An 18900-nucleotide genomic window follows, 5' to 3' on the forward strand; every position below is an offset into this window, starting at 1 on the left:
TTTGTACATTTAGCTAGTAATGTCTTCGTCACGCAAATGCATATAACATGGTTGTTATAATATACAATACAGCTCGGTCTTCTTATTTCCTCCCGTCTCGCGGCACCGTCATTTGTCGACTCGACAACAGTCCGGCAGTAGGCTACGTGCCCACGAAAAGTTACCGAGTTTGCGTATGTTATAATTAGTTAGGTAGTTCACAGTAACTACTAAAATGTGCAACTCTCAAACGTGATTCTTTTGTTTATATGCATCAGTATGTTTGACTCATGATTAGACTCAAGTCAGTTGAGACGGCAACTCTCGCGAGTGGGCGTGGTTTCAGAGCAGCGTTTGAGAGCAGAGAGCGCTGCCTATTTTTTTCGAGATTTTGATAACTTATTTCATTTACTTGCATATTTTTTTAGTCATTCAAATTTGGCTGGGTGGTTAATAACACATTTTTCTGTGGTGTGAAAAGCTCAAAACACATACTTTAAAATGACTTTACAGGGACTTTAAATTTCGAGAAAAAAGTTGAGATAAAATGTTGAGAATAAAGTCATAATTTAATGAGTTTATTCTCAACATTTTATCTCGGCTTTTTTCTCGTAATTTAACGAGTTTTTTCTCGAAATTTAACAACTTTAATCTCGAGATGGTTTTATTTTTTCAATTATTACTTGGCCCTAATCCTCTTCCGTAATTCTAAGACTAATGGCAGGTAAAATTTAATTTTCAAGTAGCCTATCACATATCACTGGAGGTGAATAACACACAAGCTCTGTTTTCAGTATCCTCTCGCACACAAACAATGAAAATTTCATGGCACCTCAGCAGAGTCAGGTTGTCACATGATGTTGTCACATGACCTCAAGCATCGGAAGTTCAGTGCAGCTCGCGAGTGAATGCTTGTAAACATGCGGTAACCGGAGAAGAACCCGTCAATTAACTACGGAGGAGCAAAAAAAAAGCCTGCTAAACACATTCAGGTCCCATTGTGCTGTGAACCGAACTGGGATTTTAATGCCGACAGCCTCTGTACGTGATTTTAAATCGCTGACATGGCCGCAGTGGACGCGAATAAAGCCAACATTTCCTCCGGTGAGTGATCGACAATATAATGCGTACGATGTGACGATTATGAATGATAAACCTTTGAGTGCCTCAGTGAGGTGTTAGACAGCAGAAATGGCTCTATAGTCCTGAATTCTTATAAAGTGGAAAACAAAATAGTGCTTTTATTATTATTATTTGTGTTGTACATGTGTAATATATATGCTATGCACAAGAATATCAAATGCCAAAGACACAGGAGTTTGATTATCACTGGTCACGAGCGCAGGATAACTCAGTGTTTGTGCTGTTTTTAGCCTCAGTCTAGTATTTGACGTTTGTTGGAAGATTTTGTGGTTTGGATGATTCACAAGGTCTGATAGACTGCTGTGTTAGTGGATTATGTATGTGATGTATTTTCCACATGCTTGTTTTCGTTTTTTCTTCCTCATTTGTGTCCCTTTGACTTTATTTCTACAGTTATAAAACACCATAATACAGAGGTCTGATGTTATGTTTATGGGGTAAAGCTTGCTGGATATTGTGTAAACCAGTACACAACACTACATTTGTCACCTGTTTTCATTTTCATTTCACTCGGTTTATGATGACCATAAAATCACTAAATGTTAGGAGGATATAAACCTGATCTGCTCAAAAAGACCCAGTGATTCAGTTCTGGATATCTTGGGAGTTGTGAATTGGAGGCGTGTAGATTTTTAATCTGTTTTATTCCACAGCATTCATCTCAAGTTCTTTATTTTGATGAGCTGACAGATGTTCCAAGGTCCTATTGCACATTTTCTATAGATAGTATTCAATTAGGTATCAAACATCCTGCCATGATATTGCCGGAAAACACAATTTCAGGGCCAAGAAGTAGTTCCAGGTTTATTGACCAAAATACAGCTCCATATCACTTTCCAGACTAATAATAGCAGTGACTTTGAAGGCAAAGTTTCATTTATTTTTTTCCAGTTCTTTAATGTTTTTATCTTCTTAAAGGGATAGTTCACCCAAAAATGAAATTTCTGTCATTTATTACTCACCCTTATGTCGTTCCACACCCGTAAGACCTTCGGAAAACAAATTAAGATATTTTTGATGAAATCTGAGAGGTATCTGAACCACACATATGCAGCAACATCATTGCACCTTTTGAGGTCCAGAAAGGTAATAAAGACATTTTTTACAATAGTCCATGTGACTACAGTGGTTCAACCTTAATATTATGAAGCAACGAGAATACTTTTTGTCCACCAAGTCTGTTCTGCCACATAACATCCACTTTTCAGCATTCAATCAATTCACAATGGATTAAAGCAAGCTCCACAGTTTGTTTGTTTTTCTGACCAATTGTGCTGTTTCACTGAAAAGTATACTAGGAAAATGGGTTGAGAAAATAAATTCACATTGAATGCAAAATTTGTAATCGGTTGGAAAAGGGGCATTTTTGGTCACAGTGAAGTGTGTCCAGCCCACTCATCTGACATGGTTACCTGTCACATCTTATTCACACTAGCTTTTCCAAAAGTTTCTCGTCCACACTGTCACTCAAATGCATGCGTAAAACATAATAAAAGCTCACTGAGATGATACAGAGAGACCAGACATAATAAAGTTCTCATGCTATTCTTCTGACACGATCATTTTATTAACAAAATATTCTAACACTTACTGGTGCGTCCAGGTCTCACTCAATCGCTATTGCATGGATGGTCTAAAACGCAATTGCCGTCATGTTTTGCCGCAGGACAGCAATTGCTAGTACATTTTCCGTCATATTTGCAGGAATGTAATATGAAGAATGTAAAGTGAAAAACATATAACAAGCACATGCCGGTATAACCATAGCTATCTATGGGTACAGTGCGTGCCACATGACTAAACCTGTATCATCGTTTTCGAATACCTCAGTTTTAACAGTCCTCACTATAATGAAAAAAGATGAAATTTTTAAACATCCACTTTTAGGAGTGTTATTAAAATGCTCAGTTTTCTCAGCACAAAAATGCTGTCTTATTGTGGACGTCTGTGCTTTCAAATGAATCTGAATTAATGTACACATAGGCACGTCCTGATTTTGATGAGTTGGATGCGTTCCTGGGTCAACATATATTTTGTTGATCCCGGAACAACATTCCAGTCTGAAAATTTAGTCTTAACCCTATTCCTACCCCTAAACCTAACCATACCCAGAAGTTATCCCAAAAATCAGAGGCAAATGAAGCACCAAATCATGATTTTAAGCCTAAACTTGACATAATCTGTCCCTCAAATCTGATTGGTTGATTTGAATGTTGTTCAGGATCAACAAAAATGTTGACCCAGGAACATGTTGAACTCAGCAAAATCAGGTTCTGCTACACATAGCCTTAAATGTCAATGATTTCGGCCCTCCAAAACCATTTACTTCTTTTTCTGTTTCGGCCGAATATTTTCAGTTGCTGAAATTCATAATTGTGTGTCATGTACCTTAGACATATATGGATCTTTTGATTGGTTGCTTTGTGTGAGGGTGTGTGTAGTACACGAGTGGCCAAGGCAGATGTCATTTCTCATAGGGTTATTATAACATGCTGATATTCATACTTTTGACATATTATGACAGCAAGAGCGTGAGGAGCCATTGTACACCTGTTATCAGGAAACATGGCTACCTGTAAAACAGGACGGATGAGATTTTTTTTATTTTTCGCATTTGTTTGACTCTATTGCTTGTAGTCAAACTCAAGTGTTCATGAGCGGCTTCAGACCCTCATTAGTGTTGCGATTTTGTTTTCAAGATTCTTATCACTCCAATAGAGAACATCAAAAATCTTCCTGTTATACAGTAACAAAAATCTGATGCATTTGAGGCACTGTGTTTTAAGATTCCAGTAACTCGGCTGGGACAGACGGACCGGCACACAGATCTGCTGCTAGATGAACAATGAATGATGGTTTTGATTATAGAGAGAAGTGGTAAATCTACCAATAGGTAGAGTTGCATAAACACTCTCTCCATTTTTGCTTAATCATGCAGTGATCTGCAGGTCAGATGTTCAAGAGAGTAAAGAAATTGGGGAAACCTCAGTTGCTCAATGTGGACGTTACAGGAACTTGGAAATTCGAGAAATATAAGTAGTGTATTTAGTATCTGTACTTTTCTGCTTTGCAGTAATAAAACGGCACTTTATGAAATTTCCCATTTGTCAGCACATACACGCTTGTGATCATTAATCTCATTTGAGTGGCTGACCCACTTACTTTTGTCTTTTGTATTTCACTTTCCTTTCAGTCTAGATTAGGTGTTGTCACTCTCTGGATTGTGATTTCTGTGGTATTTATGAGGCATGAAAAAAGGTGTTCAACCAAATTTCCGTTACATATGTAGACGTAAATGTGTAAAGTACATCTGAATACATTTGAATTGGAATAAAACTGAAGTCGCAATATGGCTTGGTGCACTGTGAAAAAAAAAAAAAAACGGTTGTCAAATAATCAGCTGTGATTTCATTAAATAAATATATGTGCAACATGTTTGAGCAAAGCACAACAAGCCACTCATAATGCTCAGTGCTGCTCCACACATTAATTCATCTCTGCATCTGCTGAGTTTGGGTTGCTTATTACATGTATTTGGGAACATAACGTGCCAACCATCTTCCTAAACTTGTAATGAGATTGAAGCACCTATAAACCAGCTGAAAATTTAAGAGCTCGTTGCATTGTTTTTGCCAAAATAAAAGCTCTTTGGTTTGAAGTTTTAAAAAATAATATTACCATTGTTCATTTATAGTTGTATTGTAAAATAAAATTAGTATTTTTTTTTTCTTATTTTGTTTAATATTTTTATTTAGTAGTAATATGATGAATAATATGAAAATTATTACCTTATTATTATTATTATTATTATTATTATTATTATCATAGTCAGTAGGGGGCCAAACTACATCACTTCTGGTTCATGTCTTTTGTATGTGCTTCTTTAAATATAAAGCTGTTTTACTCAAGATGCCTTCAAAGATGAGCATAACTGATGTCAGTATGCATATCACATATGCATATTGATATCTAAAAGGGTTTTATTTTTCTTCTTCTCACTTACATTTAGATATTTAAATCGAATAACCAACAAAAATAGCTAGGTTCAACATCAAGACTATTGTGCTGCCCTACAAACAACCCTTTTTTTAATCAGATTTTAAATCACAAACAATTTTTAGCTGAAAAGTTGAAACAATTACCAATTACCAATCACCTTGTAGTCATGTAATTAATGCATTGTGGTAGAGCTACTGTGAAAATAACACAGGATTTCATGAATTACTTACATTTTGGTTTGCACAAAGACCTTTATAAAACAGAAATTCACAGAATTGCTCAAGAAAGACACATATATAAATATTTTAGCCACCACTTCCAAAAGACATATTTGGTTCAATAACATGGCATGCATATTTTTTGTGTCAAAGTGCATTATTTCCTTTTAATTTAATTTGATAAATCATATACATCACTTTATTCTATAAAACCTTTTTAGTTTGAATTTATTTTTAGTGCATTTAAATAATACATATTTTGTGTTTATCTTAAGCCCCCAAAATGTCAGGTGGTGAATGAACAAGAAAACTATTTAAAATGTGTCTTAATAATAAAAAATTAAAAACTAAATACTATGGCACCATTTAGGTTTGAAACCTTGAAGAAATTTATAAATATCAGTAGTTTTAAAGCTGTTGAGATAATTGAAAAACGTTTGGTCTAGCAATTTGTATATTCTCAAATGTCAGGGTGGCACAACTGCAAATATTGCTCTCTTATTATTAATTGAAAAGGTAATAACAGTAAATATGATAATGCACCATCCAAAGAACCCCAACTGATCCAGCAGAGGTTTGTAGATCTCTCTCTCTAATACAAGTAAAAACTGCTCATTTTTAAGTATGGGTGGTTGGTACTCTTTCAATGTCAGGTCAGGTGGTACAACTACAGTATATATACATACAGCTATTTGGTTGTACTGCCTGACATAAAACAGTCAAAACTCAAAATTGCTTAAACACATTGTTCAAGACCCAAAAATATGCATTAAATCAGTTTTGAAAAGATTTTTAAAAAAACACCTTTTTTGACGCTTTATTCACCTAGGCCCTTATTTTCTGTAGTTTCAGACTTAAAAATGATTTTGGGAAGTGTTTAGTCAGTGATTTAAAAAAAGTGATGTGGAAAAAGAAAGGAAGGAGCAAAGCGTAATTTTTGACTGTGCTTACAGAACAGCAGTACAGGAAGTGCAGTGGCAGGATTGACATTATTGACACTTTTATTGTAAGAAATGAAGACAAAAAAAGAGACAAAATCCAACATTGATTCACAAACCAGCCATGCTACTTTAAAGACGTGTCCTTGACATGCTAACGAAGCTAACCAGCCTTAAGGCCCTTTCACATGACTTGCACCACCACGCTATGGAGTCAAACGTCAAGATTTGATGCTTGCATTGTAATGCCATGATCAAAGTTCTGCTAATTTCAACAGTTCACTTTGTTACAAGGGCAGTGCACAGAAGTCATAGAATAAAGTCATACAGAAAGTAAGTTTTGGTGTTTGTTATTTTAAGTGCTTTGTGTTCCTCTTTCACTTTCTTGCTACCTGGCAACCACATAAAATCCTATCTATAAACCATGATACTATATGCAATGCTTTTCAGGAGATCAAATCGGTACATGATGCTTGCGTTGATTGGTACAATGAAGCGCCAACAAGTCTGTTGTCTCATAGATCATATTCACACCCTCACATTTTTTTTGTGAAGTCTTTGACAACCCACCCAACCACCTATTCCTCAAGTGATCACACATCACTTTGAAGAAGAGAACACTCGTCAGATCTCAAGTGTCGGGTTGTGCACGTATAGGCTGTCTCTGACTTACTTAAGACCATCTTCTCTTTCAACTGTCTTTTATTTGTCTCTTACTTTTAATTAAATAACACCACTGTGTTATGGTGGTGTAAATATGAACTCAAATTCAGTTAAAAAGTTCTGTTTAGGATCTGTATGTATTGTGTAAGACTCTTTTGTTCACTAAGGCTGCGTTTATTTGAGCAAAATACATTAAAAACTGTTATTATTATAATTTAAAATTACTGTTTTCTTTTTTAATACATTTTAAAATTATTCATGTAATGGCAAAGCTAAATTTTCAGCATCATTACTCCAGTCTTGACCATGTGTCACATGATCCTTCAGAAATCATTAATTTCTTATCACAGTTGAAATATTTGCCTAATAATGCCTAATATTTTTGTGTAAACTGATACATTTTGTTCAGGATTTATTGGAAATAGAAATCTTTGGTATCATTATAAGTGTCTTTACTGTCACTTTTGATCAATGTAATGCATCCTTGCTGAATAAAAGTTTTAATTTCTTAAAAGATATATATAATATATATCTGATTGACCTAAACTTTTGAGGGTCGGTAGTGTATGTGAATGTAATTGAAAGGATAGTGGTTTCAAGTAAAAAGAACATTTACTTTGTGATTTATCCAACTGATACTATCCGTCTCTCTCTCTTTCTTTTTCAGAAGACGATAGGTTACTGTTTCCGGTGACTTGCTATGGTTCGAATGACTGCATGGATGAGTATAGTAACCCCAGTCCGACCCCTCCAACAGATGGCTGGATAGGTGCTGACCATGAAGAGGAAGCATTGCGCAGGAAGTTAAAGTATTTCTTCATGAGTCCCTGTGAAAAGTACCAAGCCAAAGGCAGAAAACCTTTTAAGCTGGGTCTGCAAATACTGAAGGTTCTTATAGTAACTATACAGGTATTTATTTATTCTTAGATTTTCTAGTGTTGTTCTCTTTCTAGGGCTTGTATGCTCAACCCACTGCTTATTAAAGACAGTGTTGCAGCTCATAGTCTCAAATTATTCTTTAACCACCATGACATTCCCTACTGTGGGTCCATCAGAATTAACCTTTGGTTTTGCACTCTGAAGTGTCACAGAGTTTGCTAGGTTGGCTAGTATGCATGAATTTCTAGAGAGATTTAAGCCACAACTTGAAACCACAAAGGACATTATGAGGACATGAGGAAATGTGGCTCAATGTGCAGCAATTTTTTAACTATTCAACTCACTGTTGCACAGGAATAAAGGCAAAAATATATACATATATCATACTCTCTCACTCTCTCATATATACTATTTTTACTTTTATTCGGCACTTAGCAATTGTTAATTTATACAAATTTCTTCTTTTTTGCTTTGTCATGATCTCTAGCTGGTACTTTTTGGCTTAAGCAACGAGATGGTGGTGACGTTTAAAGAAGAAAACACAGCCTCTTTCAAACACCTCTTTCTCAAGGACTACGCTGATTCAGATGACGCACTTGCTGTTTACACACAGAGTGATGTTTATGATCACATGTTTTACGCAATTGAACAGGTAATGTATAATTTTGACATTGACACATACACCAACTCTTATTCATATGGCTGCTTTTATCACTGCAGTTATCTCGTAATTATTACTATGAAACTAATGGATATATTTTGAGGGCTATATTTGGGCAGAGAGCCCAGTGAAGTCATAACACAACTTTGTTTTCTGAATTTATACTTTTAGGACAAAATGTATTCCATAGCAGCTGGTTATGTTTTTTTAAAGCCTTATATAACGCCATTTCTTTTCACTTATCTTTCAGTACCTGGCTTTGCCGGAGATTACAGTGGGCCGCTATGCATACGTGTACAATGTTGGTGTGAACGGGAGTGCGCTTTCTCTGTGTCAGCAGTATTATAAAAAAGGCAGGATCGACCCAGCTAACGACACCTTCATCATCGATCCGCATGTGGTCACAGGTGATTTCCTTTTTTTCCTCCTAGTTTGTTCAATTGTTCAATCATTGTTTAATATACCTGTGCAGGTGTGTATGGGATCAAGGCAAAGACTTAATGAAATTGCAATATTAGTTTACTAGCACTCATAATTGATAATAGTTTACTAGCACTCATTTTTTGGTTTATTAGTACTGATTTGATAAAACTAAAAGACCATGTCATTTCCTCTTTTTGCATATTGTTGTTACTTGCAGTTCCTTTTTTTACTGAGAGCACCACAGGAATCACTTTCTCATGTTACTCAAAAAAAATCGTCTGATGACCCTGTCGGCCACTGAGGCTGTTTTAGGTGGTAAAGAATCTCTCTCTTCCTCTCTGTAGACTGTGTTGGCGTGAATCCTTTGTCCACTCCCACAGTAGGTCTGGGCCGTGATTACAGGAACTTCACCCTCAAGTTTCACAAGTAAGTTAAAATTATTATTTTTTTTTTTTTCTATTAAGTTTATTGTACTCAGAAATTTCCATTAATAATCTAAAACTGTAAAATAAACTCTCTCTCCCTCCCTCTCTCTCTCTCTCTCTCTCTCTCTCTCTCAGGCTCATTAATGTCACCATACAGTTCCAGCTGAAAGCTATAAATCTTCAGACCATCATCCACAACGAAATTCCCGACTGTTACACTTTCTTCATCACAGTGAGTTTGCACATGAAATGTTACTTTAACCCAATAAAAAATCTATCTGTCTGTCTGTCTGTCTGTGTGTCTGTCTGTCTGTCTATCTATCTATCTATCTATCTATCTATTTTTGACCCTGTCTCTAGATTTTCCAATTGGCCATGTAATTTCATTTTGGTACATAACTAATAATGTTTGGTGCATAAGTAATAATGTTAAATAATACATTATTTAAAGAATATGTCAATTATACACACTCACTGGCCACTTTATTAGGTACACCTTGCTAGTACCGGGTTGGACCCGCTTTTGCCTTCAGAACTGCCTTAAAGGGATAGTTCACCCAAAAATGAAAATTTGATGTTTATCTGCTTACCCCCAGTGCATCCAAGATGTAGGTGACTTTTTTTCATCAGTCGAATGCAAATTATGATTTTTATTTGCAACCGCTGCCGTCTGTCAGTCAAATAATAGCAGTGATTGGGAACTTGAACAATAAGAGTCGAAAAAACTTCCATAGACAAATCCAAATTAAACCCTGCGGCTCGTGACGGCACATTGATTTCCTAAGACACGAAACGATCGGTTTGTGCGAGAAACCGAACAGTATTTATATAATTTTTACCTCTAATACACCACTATGTCCAACTTCGTTCAGCTTCCTGTTAGTGAGGTCAAAAAACGCGTTGTGATGACGGAAGTGATGTCCATATACTTCAATGAGCGCGAGACATCACTTCCGTTGTCAGAGCGCGATCAGACCTCACTAGCCGGAAGCTGAACGAAGTTGGACATAGTGGTGTATTAGAGGTAAAAATTATATAAATACTGTTCGGTTTCTCGCACAAACCGATCGTTTCGTGTCTTAGGAAATCAATGTGCCGTCACAAGCCGCAGGGTTTAATTTGGATTTGTCTATGGAAGTTTTTTCGACTCTTATTGTTCAAGTTCCCAATCACTGCTATTATTTGAATGACAGACGGCAGCGGTTGCAGTTAAAAATCATAATTTGCGTTCGACTGAAGAAAAAAAGTCCTCTACATCTTGGATGCACTGGGGGTAAGCAGATAAACATCAAATTTTCATTTTTGGGTGAACTATCCCTTTAATTCTTCATGGCATTCACACACAAACTAATAGTTTTATGTTTCTATATATATTTGTATTTACTGTATAAAATGTTTATATTTTATGCTTAGATTCTGCTGGATAACAAAGCCCACAGTGGTAAAGTTAAGATCAGTCTGGATAATCAGGCCTCCATAAAGGAATGTAAAGACCCAAGTGTGTCTGGACACGGTAAGATTCAACTACCTCGTTCAGTTCACTTTTCAGATCAATTTAATGGGATTTTCTTATTTCTTTTTACATTGTAGATAATCTCTGTATACGCTTGTACACAAGCTGTCTCTCTGTCTCTAGCTGATAGTTATGCTCGAGTGTGGTTTGATGTGACGGTTGGAGTGGTTTGTATTCTCTCTCTGCTCCTCTGTGGTCGCTCTATCATCAGAGGAATCATTCTTCAAAATGTAAGATATTGCATCAAACAATTCTACATTAGTACACCAAAGATCACTCAGTGAATCCTGTCCTAATGTTCTCTCTTCAGGAGTTTGTAAAGTACTTTAAGACCTCTCTGAAGCGTGATGTCTGTTGGGGAGACAGAATGGAGTTCATCAACGGATGGTATATTCTGCTCATCATTAGCGACGTGCTCACTATCACAGGCTCCATAATTAAGATCGGCATTGAGCTAAAGGTCAGTCAGTGCTGATGAGCTTTAGAAAATAGAAATTTAAAAAAACCTTCTTGTATATGGAGGTGAACAAAGAACCATTGCATTAGGTCACCACAATCACTGATACTTCATGATACTTTGTTTCAACCCTCAGAACCTCTCGTCGTATGATGAGTGCGGGATCCTTTTGGGCACCTCGACGTTATTGGTTTGGGTTGGAGTTATTCGCTACCTCACCTTCTTTCAGAAGTACAATGTGAGAGACAAACACACCCACACACTAGTGTACATGCGGTTACACTGGCCATTTACATATTTAAATATTCCTTTATCTTTAGAGCAAAAAGAGCTGAATTTACTGATTTCTATTTATTACATTATTTTCAATAAGGTTGCTGACATGCAGTTTGGTTGAAAAACTGCCTAACCTTATTCATGCTGTATATTTGAGAAAATACATCTTTACCAAGCCTGGAACTCTTTCAAATTCTGGAATAAATGCACCACAGTTTTTTTTTTTATTTAAACTGATGCAAAAAAAAAGAAAAATGCAAAAATGCATTTTTCACTCATTAAATGCACCTGAAATGTGACCACATCTCTAGAGCAGTTGTGCTTGTGAAACAATTGAGATATTTTTTAGGATGTCGAATTTGTGTACTAATATGGTGTTTTCCTTTCTCAGATTCTCATTGTCACATTACGAGCTGCATTCCCTAATGTGATCCGGTTCTGTTGCTGTGTGGCGGTGATATACCTCGGTTATTGCTTCTGTGGGTGGATTGTGCTAGGACCATATCATGTTAAGGTATACAATTTAAGATTAAATTAAGCATAATTCAATTAATTCAAAATAATTCAATATGGTAGTACATGGAACATGTTCAGAAAGATGGCATATTTAGTGTAGAGTAAAATAAAGAATATGTCCAGTTGGTTATTAGAAGTGTTCCCCTTTCGCAGGGTCAATTTGTTTGGCAGTTTTATATATAAACATATATTAGCAATCTTTTTGGCATTATTATTTTTTTTAAGAATATGACGTAATAAAACTGTAAAAAGGTTTATAGTGTATATACCGTTAAGTTTGGAGTCAGTAAGATTTTTTGAATGAAATTAATATTTTTATTCAGCAAGGATGCACTTAATTGATCAAAAGTGACAGTACAGACACTTCCTGTTATTGTTATAAAAGATTTCCATTTCAAATAAATGCTGTTCTATTTAATTTTTTATTCATCAAAGAAGAATGAAAAAAATGTGTCATGGTTTCCACCGGCAGCACAACTGTTTTCAACAATGATAATAATAAGAAATATTTCTTGAGCATCAAATCAGCATATTATATTGATTTTTGAAGGATCATGTGACACTGAAGACTGGAGTAATGATGCTGAAAATTCAGCTTTGACATCACAAGAATAAATTACACTTTAAAGCATTAAATTAGAAAACAATCATTTAAAATTGTAATAATATTTTACAGTATTATAGTTTTTACTCTATTTTTTGATCAAATAAATGGAGCCATTGTGTGCATAAGACACTAAAATATCTTATCATCTAGAAATTTGAATGTTAGTGTATTTGATGTATGTACACAAGCAATGTACATGTCTTCTCTCTCATTATCTATGGCATGTGGTTTTTCCTCAGTTCCGCTCTCTCTCGCTGGTATCAGAGTGTCTTTTCTCTCTGATCAATGGAGATGATATGTTTGTGACGTTCAGTGGCATGCAAGAGAGCAGCATGCTGGTCTGGGTCTTCAGTCAGGTGAGTTTAACCCCTCAAATCAGGTACGTACATGTCACATGCTACAGAATTCAGATCAATAATTTGCTCTTTTTTTTTTTTCAGGTTTACCTTTACACGTTCATCTCTCTGTTCATTTACATGGTGCTCTCTCTCTTTATCGCTCTTATCACGGGAGCTTACGAGACCATCAAGGTAAGAGTGAGAGATGAGTTAAAGAGATTAAATTAAAAACATGTTTTTGTTCCTCACACATGCACAAACATGAATGTCTTTCTTGAGAAACTTTCATTTTAAAACTTTGAATTCATTAAGATTCTATTTTTTAATCATATTTTATTTTTAATCTTATAAAAGTGTCATTTTCTTATCATTCTCTTTTTTTTAATTTTGTATTATTGTAAATTATAAATAGTTTTTTCCCAATTAACTCGAGAAGGTGACAGATGGTACAGAGAGTAAGATGATCCAAACAGCTTGAGTATGGTAATGTGATATCCTGTCTTTTCCATTCAGCATCAGACTCAGGAGCCGGTCCATATCACTGACCTGCACGCGTTCATCGCCGAGTGCACTGACACGCCCTGCTCTGGAAAGTTCCGCGGGATCGAGACCTCGCCCTGCTCTTTCTTCTGCTGCTGTGACAGGTGTGTCACTATAGAAACAAAGAAAATGCCTCTTAAAGTTGACAAGAAATGGAAGTTCTTCCCTACTGAAACTTATATCTAAGTGAAAATGTAGGGTGGGACTTGTCCATGGGGAATCGATTGTTGTTTGCTATTGCTGTGATCTCATGTGAGTGACAGGTTGTCCAGCCCTTGTGCCAGTAAACACAGTATCAAAAAAAAGATGTCACTGCAAGAGGGAGGGGAAGTTATGAATTAAAAAAATATGATGTGCACACACTGCATGAATAAATCATTTAAAATAAATACAGCATTATTCCATATAAAAACAAGAATTGTCAATTTTGATTTCATGGTGACTTTAAAATCAGAAATTACAAAGTAGTGCCACTAATTAACTCAAATTGACTGCATACTGTTACATTAAAAATAATTAGAATACAATAGAGAAGGGGCAGAAATAATATTTGACCGCCCACTTTTATGGATGTGGGAAACTGTCCAAGATGTTACAAATATGATGGCCCAACTTGCAGATGCACTATTGTAAAAGTTTACTTACAGTAAGGTGTACCAATCCACAATGCAATCCATATTTGTAGTGATATAAAAAAAAATAAAAAAAAAGAACCTGCCGCCAAGTAACAAACTTGGAAAACAAACAAAATAGCAAAATTAAAATATTTTCTAAATGCATGTTATAGATCTTATGGTGAACAATTCATCTATGCATATGTTTCATCCATTTAAACCAGTGAATCGCAAACTTTTTGATTTAATATTTATTTTACTCATTATAAAAACAACCACATACTAAGTAATATCTTTTTTTAGTTGTTTTAGCTTATTTTAAAGGGTTAGTTTACCCAAAAATTCTGTCATTTATTACTCACCCTCATGTCGTTCCACACCCATAAGACCTTCATTCATCTTCAGAACACAAATTAAGATATTTTTGATGAAATCCGATGGCTCAGTGAGGCCTGCATAGCCAGCAATGACATTTCCTCTCTCAAGATCCATTAATGTACTAAAAACATATTTAAATCAGTTCATGTGAGTACAGTGGTTCAATATTAATATTATAAAGTGACGAGAATACTTTTTGTGTGCCAAAAAACCCCAAAAATAAAGACTTTTCAACAAGCTTTACGAATCTTTTGTTTCAAATCAGTGGTTCGAAAAGTCATTATTTAGTTTTTTTTGACACACAAAACGTATTCATCTCGGTAATCCAATCAACAGCCGATACAAAGAACCGCACTTTTATTTTTTAAATAATCCGTTACACTTGGATGTACATCACAGTATAGAAGAAAAGGTCAGTTTTTATCACAACTTTAAACTGGGATAATAGAAAATATTTTACCAAAAAAATATCACTTTATTACTATTTAAATATAACTGAAGGCTGTAATTGTGTCTATTGGTGTAACCCCGCAGAACCACCACGTATGAAGACGTCCTCCTTGTCAACTAGTGAAGTCCTGAGGCTTGAGGCCTGACTGCATCTCCCTCTGCTGGTCACACTGCAGTAGGGCAACAAGACAGAAGCCAGTGGAAAGCTCCAGACAAAAAAAGCTCCGCTTCACTTTGGACCTGAAGTAGAGAAGAGCATATATGATTTTTACTGAAGAATCGCTTCAATCTGAGAAAATTACAGTTTTACCTCAACTTGTATTTAATTTAAACTTAATTCTGGAGGTTGCCAAATGCAGCCCAGTGCCCTCTCTTAGTCTGTACTGATTAAAACGCTTAGAAGGATTGAAAGACAGATAACAAACTGCACACGTGAAGCCGATATGTACAGTAATCATTCCCTGAATGTTGATCCCACATGTCCGTTCAGTGCACGTGCTGTGGTGTGCAAGTGGGTCATCATTCGCCAATACTGAGAGACATAGTGGCGTGTGACGGTGGTCAACGACTCATAACTATTGAGTGATTCATATCAGTGAGTTACAAACATCTAGTCACGTGTAATGTCTGCAACAGAAAATGTTTCTAAAGGAGACTGAACTGGCAGGCCTATGCGTTTAGCAGCAAAAGATGAGGAGACCATGTGTTTAGACACAATCAAGCTTTGGTAAAGTTGGCTCTTATTCAGCACTTAAGAGCAGAAACGGCACTCCCTGGTGTCTTAAAGTCACCTACACTTACCCATAACAAAAATACATGCTCTGCTAGTATGAATTCATACTCAGAATGCCTCAGAAACTTGGCCTTAACACTCTCCTGATGTGTATAGATGGCTATAATACCTCATTGTTGGATGTGATGGTGAATAGGATGATTCAGTAGTTTTTTTGTTGTTGTTGTTTTTTTGAGCTTTTGATACACAAGTTCACCACCTCTATAATTTTTCAACATACTGATTCATTGATTTAAAAGCAGACTGAATCAAATCACATATGAAATCATAGCTCCATAGTATTTTATAGAGAAATACAGACTTGCAGCTCCTCTCCATCAGCTTTGTTTTAAATACCAGATCCTTCAAGTATGTTATTATTATAAGATAGCTGACCGGGGCACAGAGTTCTGTTACCATGGTGACAGATTAGAACAATAGAACCCATCAAAAATGCTTGATCCATATCATGCATGAGTCTCACTTCAGAGGACAAACAAGCCTGATTTTATCTTCTCCATTATACTTGACTTACAGAGAAGCAGGTATAAATATTTAAATTCTAGGGCCTGTGCAAGCCATTTACTCAAGTACAGAATAAGTGGGACCAGTCATATTATTTTGATTTTGATATGTTTTGATGTCATACTACATGTTTTCTTTTTCATTTTAATTATCCTGTATTATTTTAATTTGTGATTCAAACATGTTCTAGTGTGCTTGTATTGTGTTGGCCCTGATGCTTTTCTGTTGATGAATTTTAAGCGCACAATCTGCAAACACAATACATCTTCTATTACTTACATGTGAAGCTACACCAAGTGATGTTCAATGTTGAGTGTCTCAACATCATGTCATATGATGTAGATGTGTACCTGAAATATTTCATATTTCATTTTATCCTGATAATTGTTTGATTTTTTTTTTTTGTTGTTGTTGGTTTGTAATGCACAGCTTGTGCAAATACTTTGCCATTTTGCTGTCAAAAACATGCATTTTAGATCAAATGATGTAGAAGAATCTACTGACCTTCAAACTGGAGGATTTTTCATTTCGTTTTTTTTTTTTTTTTTGTTCGTTTTAAACACTTGTAAAGTGTCATTGCACATTTTTCCTGAACTTCTTGACAGGGTCATATGTGTTATTTTAATGTTCATATGTAAATGTTCAATACAGAGATTTTCTTATGTCTGTTTAATATAGTCACTTTTTCTTTTTTGCTGTTATACATTAACCATATAAACATGTAGTCAATCATTACTATACCATATATGACCACTAGGTGGTATAATGAGAGCATTTATTTCCCCACAAATCTGAACAATTTCAAATTTGAAATTGCTCTAGTAAAATATAAAAGTTCCAGAAAAAACTGATTTGTAAAAATATTTGGCCAAGAAGAACGGTGTAGAGGTGTGTTTGTAGGCATGTTTGAATAGCTGGTCTAAGCAGGTGCACTAGCCAGTGTACATTGTTTGACATGGCTATCTGAAACCACAGAAAGAGATTACACACACTGTTCAAACAGAGCAAACCCCATCAGATGCTGATTTCAGACTTGTAGCCATTGATAACGAGAGAACGGTTCTATAAAGGGCCTGCTTTACGATTCTCAACCTGCTGCTGGAGTCTGAATATGAGCCGCACCCAGCTATTCAAACACGTAACAGGAAGAGATTTCATTTAACCACCTCAGTAAGTCCATTGTGATGACAGGTCTAACAGCAGTATAACAAGAAAGATAATCTTCTGAGACTTAATTCGTATTATCCATAATCATTTCTGCGATGCTTAATGTATTCAGAATATCCACAATCTTACATTCTCAGTTAACCATATAAGAGTGAGAATTGTCTGTCTTACGCAGCCTAAAACTGTAAGGAGGTTCAGTGATGTTGGTGTTATATGATATGATTGGCTTCACCCATTCAGATTAGCATATTAAAGACAAAGCAGATCCTAAATAAAACCGGTTTAGACAAGAAGAGCAATGTACAGTGCACAGCTGCAGGCCTCTTTCACAAAGCTTCCTTTTGAGATATTCACTATTCACACTAAAATGTGTTTTGTCTGTTTTTTTTTTTCTCCCTCTCATGTACGTACACACAAATCAAGTGTTGCTTGTCCATCAATGAACCTTTCTTTGTCTAAACAGGATGAAGTTTGCTGTCATTCTCATTGCCTGAATACTTTTAGGCCACGAATACGCATTTTTTTGCACATTTTAATACACGATTTAATCTTTTTCCCAGCTGTTTTAAAGAAAAATATAATTTCATAAGGGAGTGTAAAGGACACGTGCGCCCACATTTTCAAATAAGTCATAACTCTACAATAATGACAAAACCAAAATTAATTTTAAACAGTCTTGAACTGATTAATAAAATATGCAATAACAAACATATTTGTACTATTTTCCAAAAACAAAATAAATGAACACCTAGAGGAAAATTCTTTTGGAACTCTATTATTGATAATATTAATTGGAAGACTGCTTGGTTAAACCCTTTAAATATTATATTTAAAATTTTGCATACCTGTTAAATCAATAATTTCAAGATACTCTGATACTGATGATTTATGCTCCTTTTGTAAATTACAAAGAAGTGTTAACACATTTGTTTTTTGATTGTACAATTACCCAAAATTTTTATAAGGAAATGGCAAAATTTATTTTTAATCTAGTAAAGGATAAATATTGTTTTTTATTTAAAGGATATTATTGTGTACTATGAAAACATGGTTAACAAAGGCATTGAATACATTCATTTATTTACATTGCTTGCAAGATTTTATATACATAAACAAAAATGCTTAAATTCATCCCCAATATTTAAGCTATTTTTAGTGGAATTAAATTTGATTGTTTTATATCTTCTCTGAAATTGTAAAAAAAAAAAAAGTCTTTAACATGTTAAAATGTTATATTATTTTCAGATCCCCTGTTAATGTGTCTTATGCTATGCTCTGATTGTAAATTCTATTCTATACACTATAAAATTGCAAATAAAAACGATATTTTGTTTGGGGGGTTTTGTGTGTGCGTGTTTTGGAAAATATCACTACATTAATTTTTCAGGTATTTTTATGTGTTGAGTTGCTAGTTCGCAG

General features: G+C 35.2%; 1 protein-coding gene across 2 annotated transcripts; it reads left to right on the top strand.

Moving 5' to 3' along the window:
- Positions 1–837: 837 nt before the first annotated feature.
- On the top strand, positions 838–18791 carry mcoln1a (mucolipin TRP cation channel 1a). 2 transcript variants are annotated; one of them, XM_067403487.1, is made up of 15 exons: positions 838–1083; positions 7608–7849; positions 8307–8471; positions 8731–8887; positions 9248–9329; positions 9464–9560; positions 10742–10841; positions 10947–11071; positions 11152–11301; positions 11435–11536; positions 11966–12088; positions 12937–13053; positions 13138–13227; positions 13549–13679; positions 15102–18791. In XM_067403487.1, the coding sequence occupies exons 1-15, from the start codon at positions 1044–1046 to the stop codon at positions 15136–15138; spliced, it is 1758 nt and encodes a 585-aa protein (XP_067259588.1). In that variant the 5' UTR covers positions 838–1043; the 3' UTR covers positions 15139–18791. The 2 variants fall into 2 exon arrangements, with proteins under 2 accessions (XP_067259588.1, XP_067259589.1); XM_067403488.1 differs by having other exon boundaries at positions 10965–11071.
- The last annotated feature ends 109 nt before the right edge of the window (positions 18792–18900 follow it).

This window comes from Chanodichthys erythropterus, chromosome 12 (assembly GCF_024489055.1).
Source record: "Chanodichthys erythropterus isolate Z2021 chromosome 12, ASM2448905v1, whole genome shotgun sequence".
Taxonomy (NCBI): Eukaryota; Metazoa; Chordata; class Actinopteri; order Cypriniformes; family Xenocyprididae; genus Chanodichthys; species Chanodichthys erythropterus.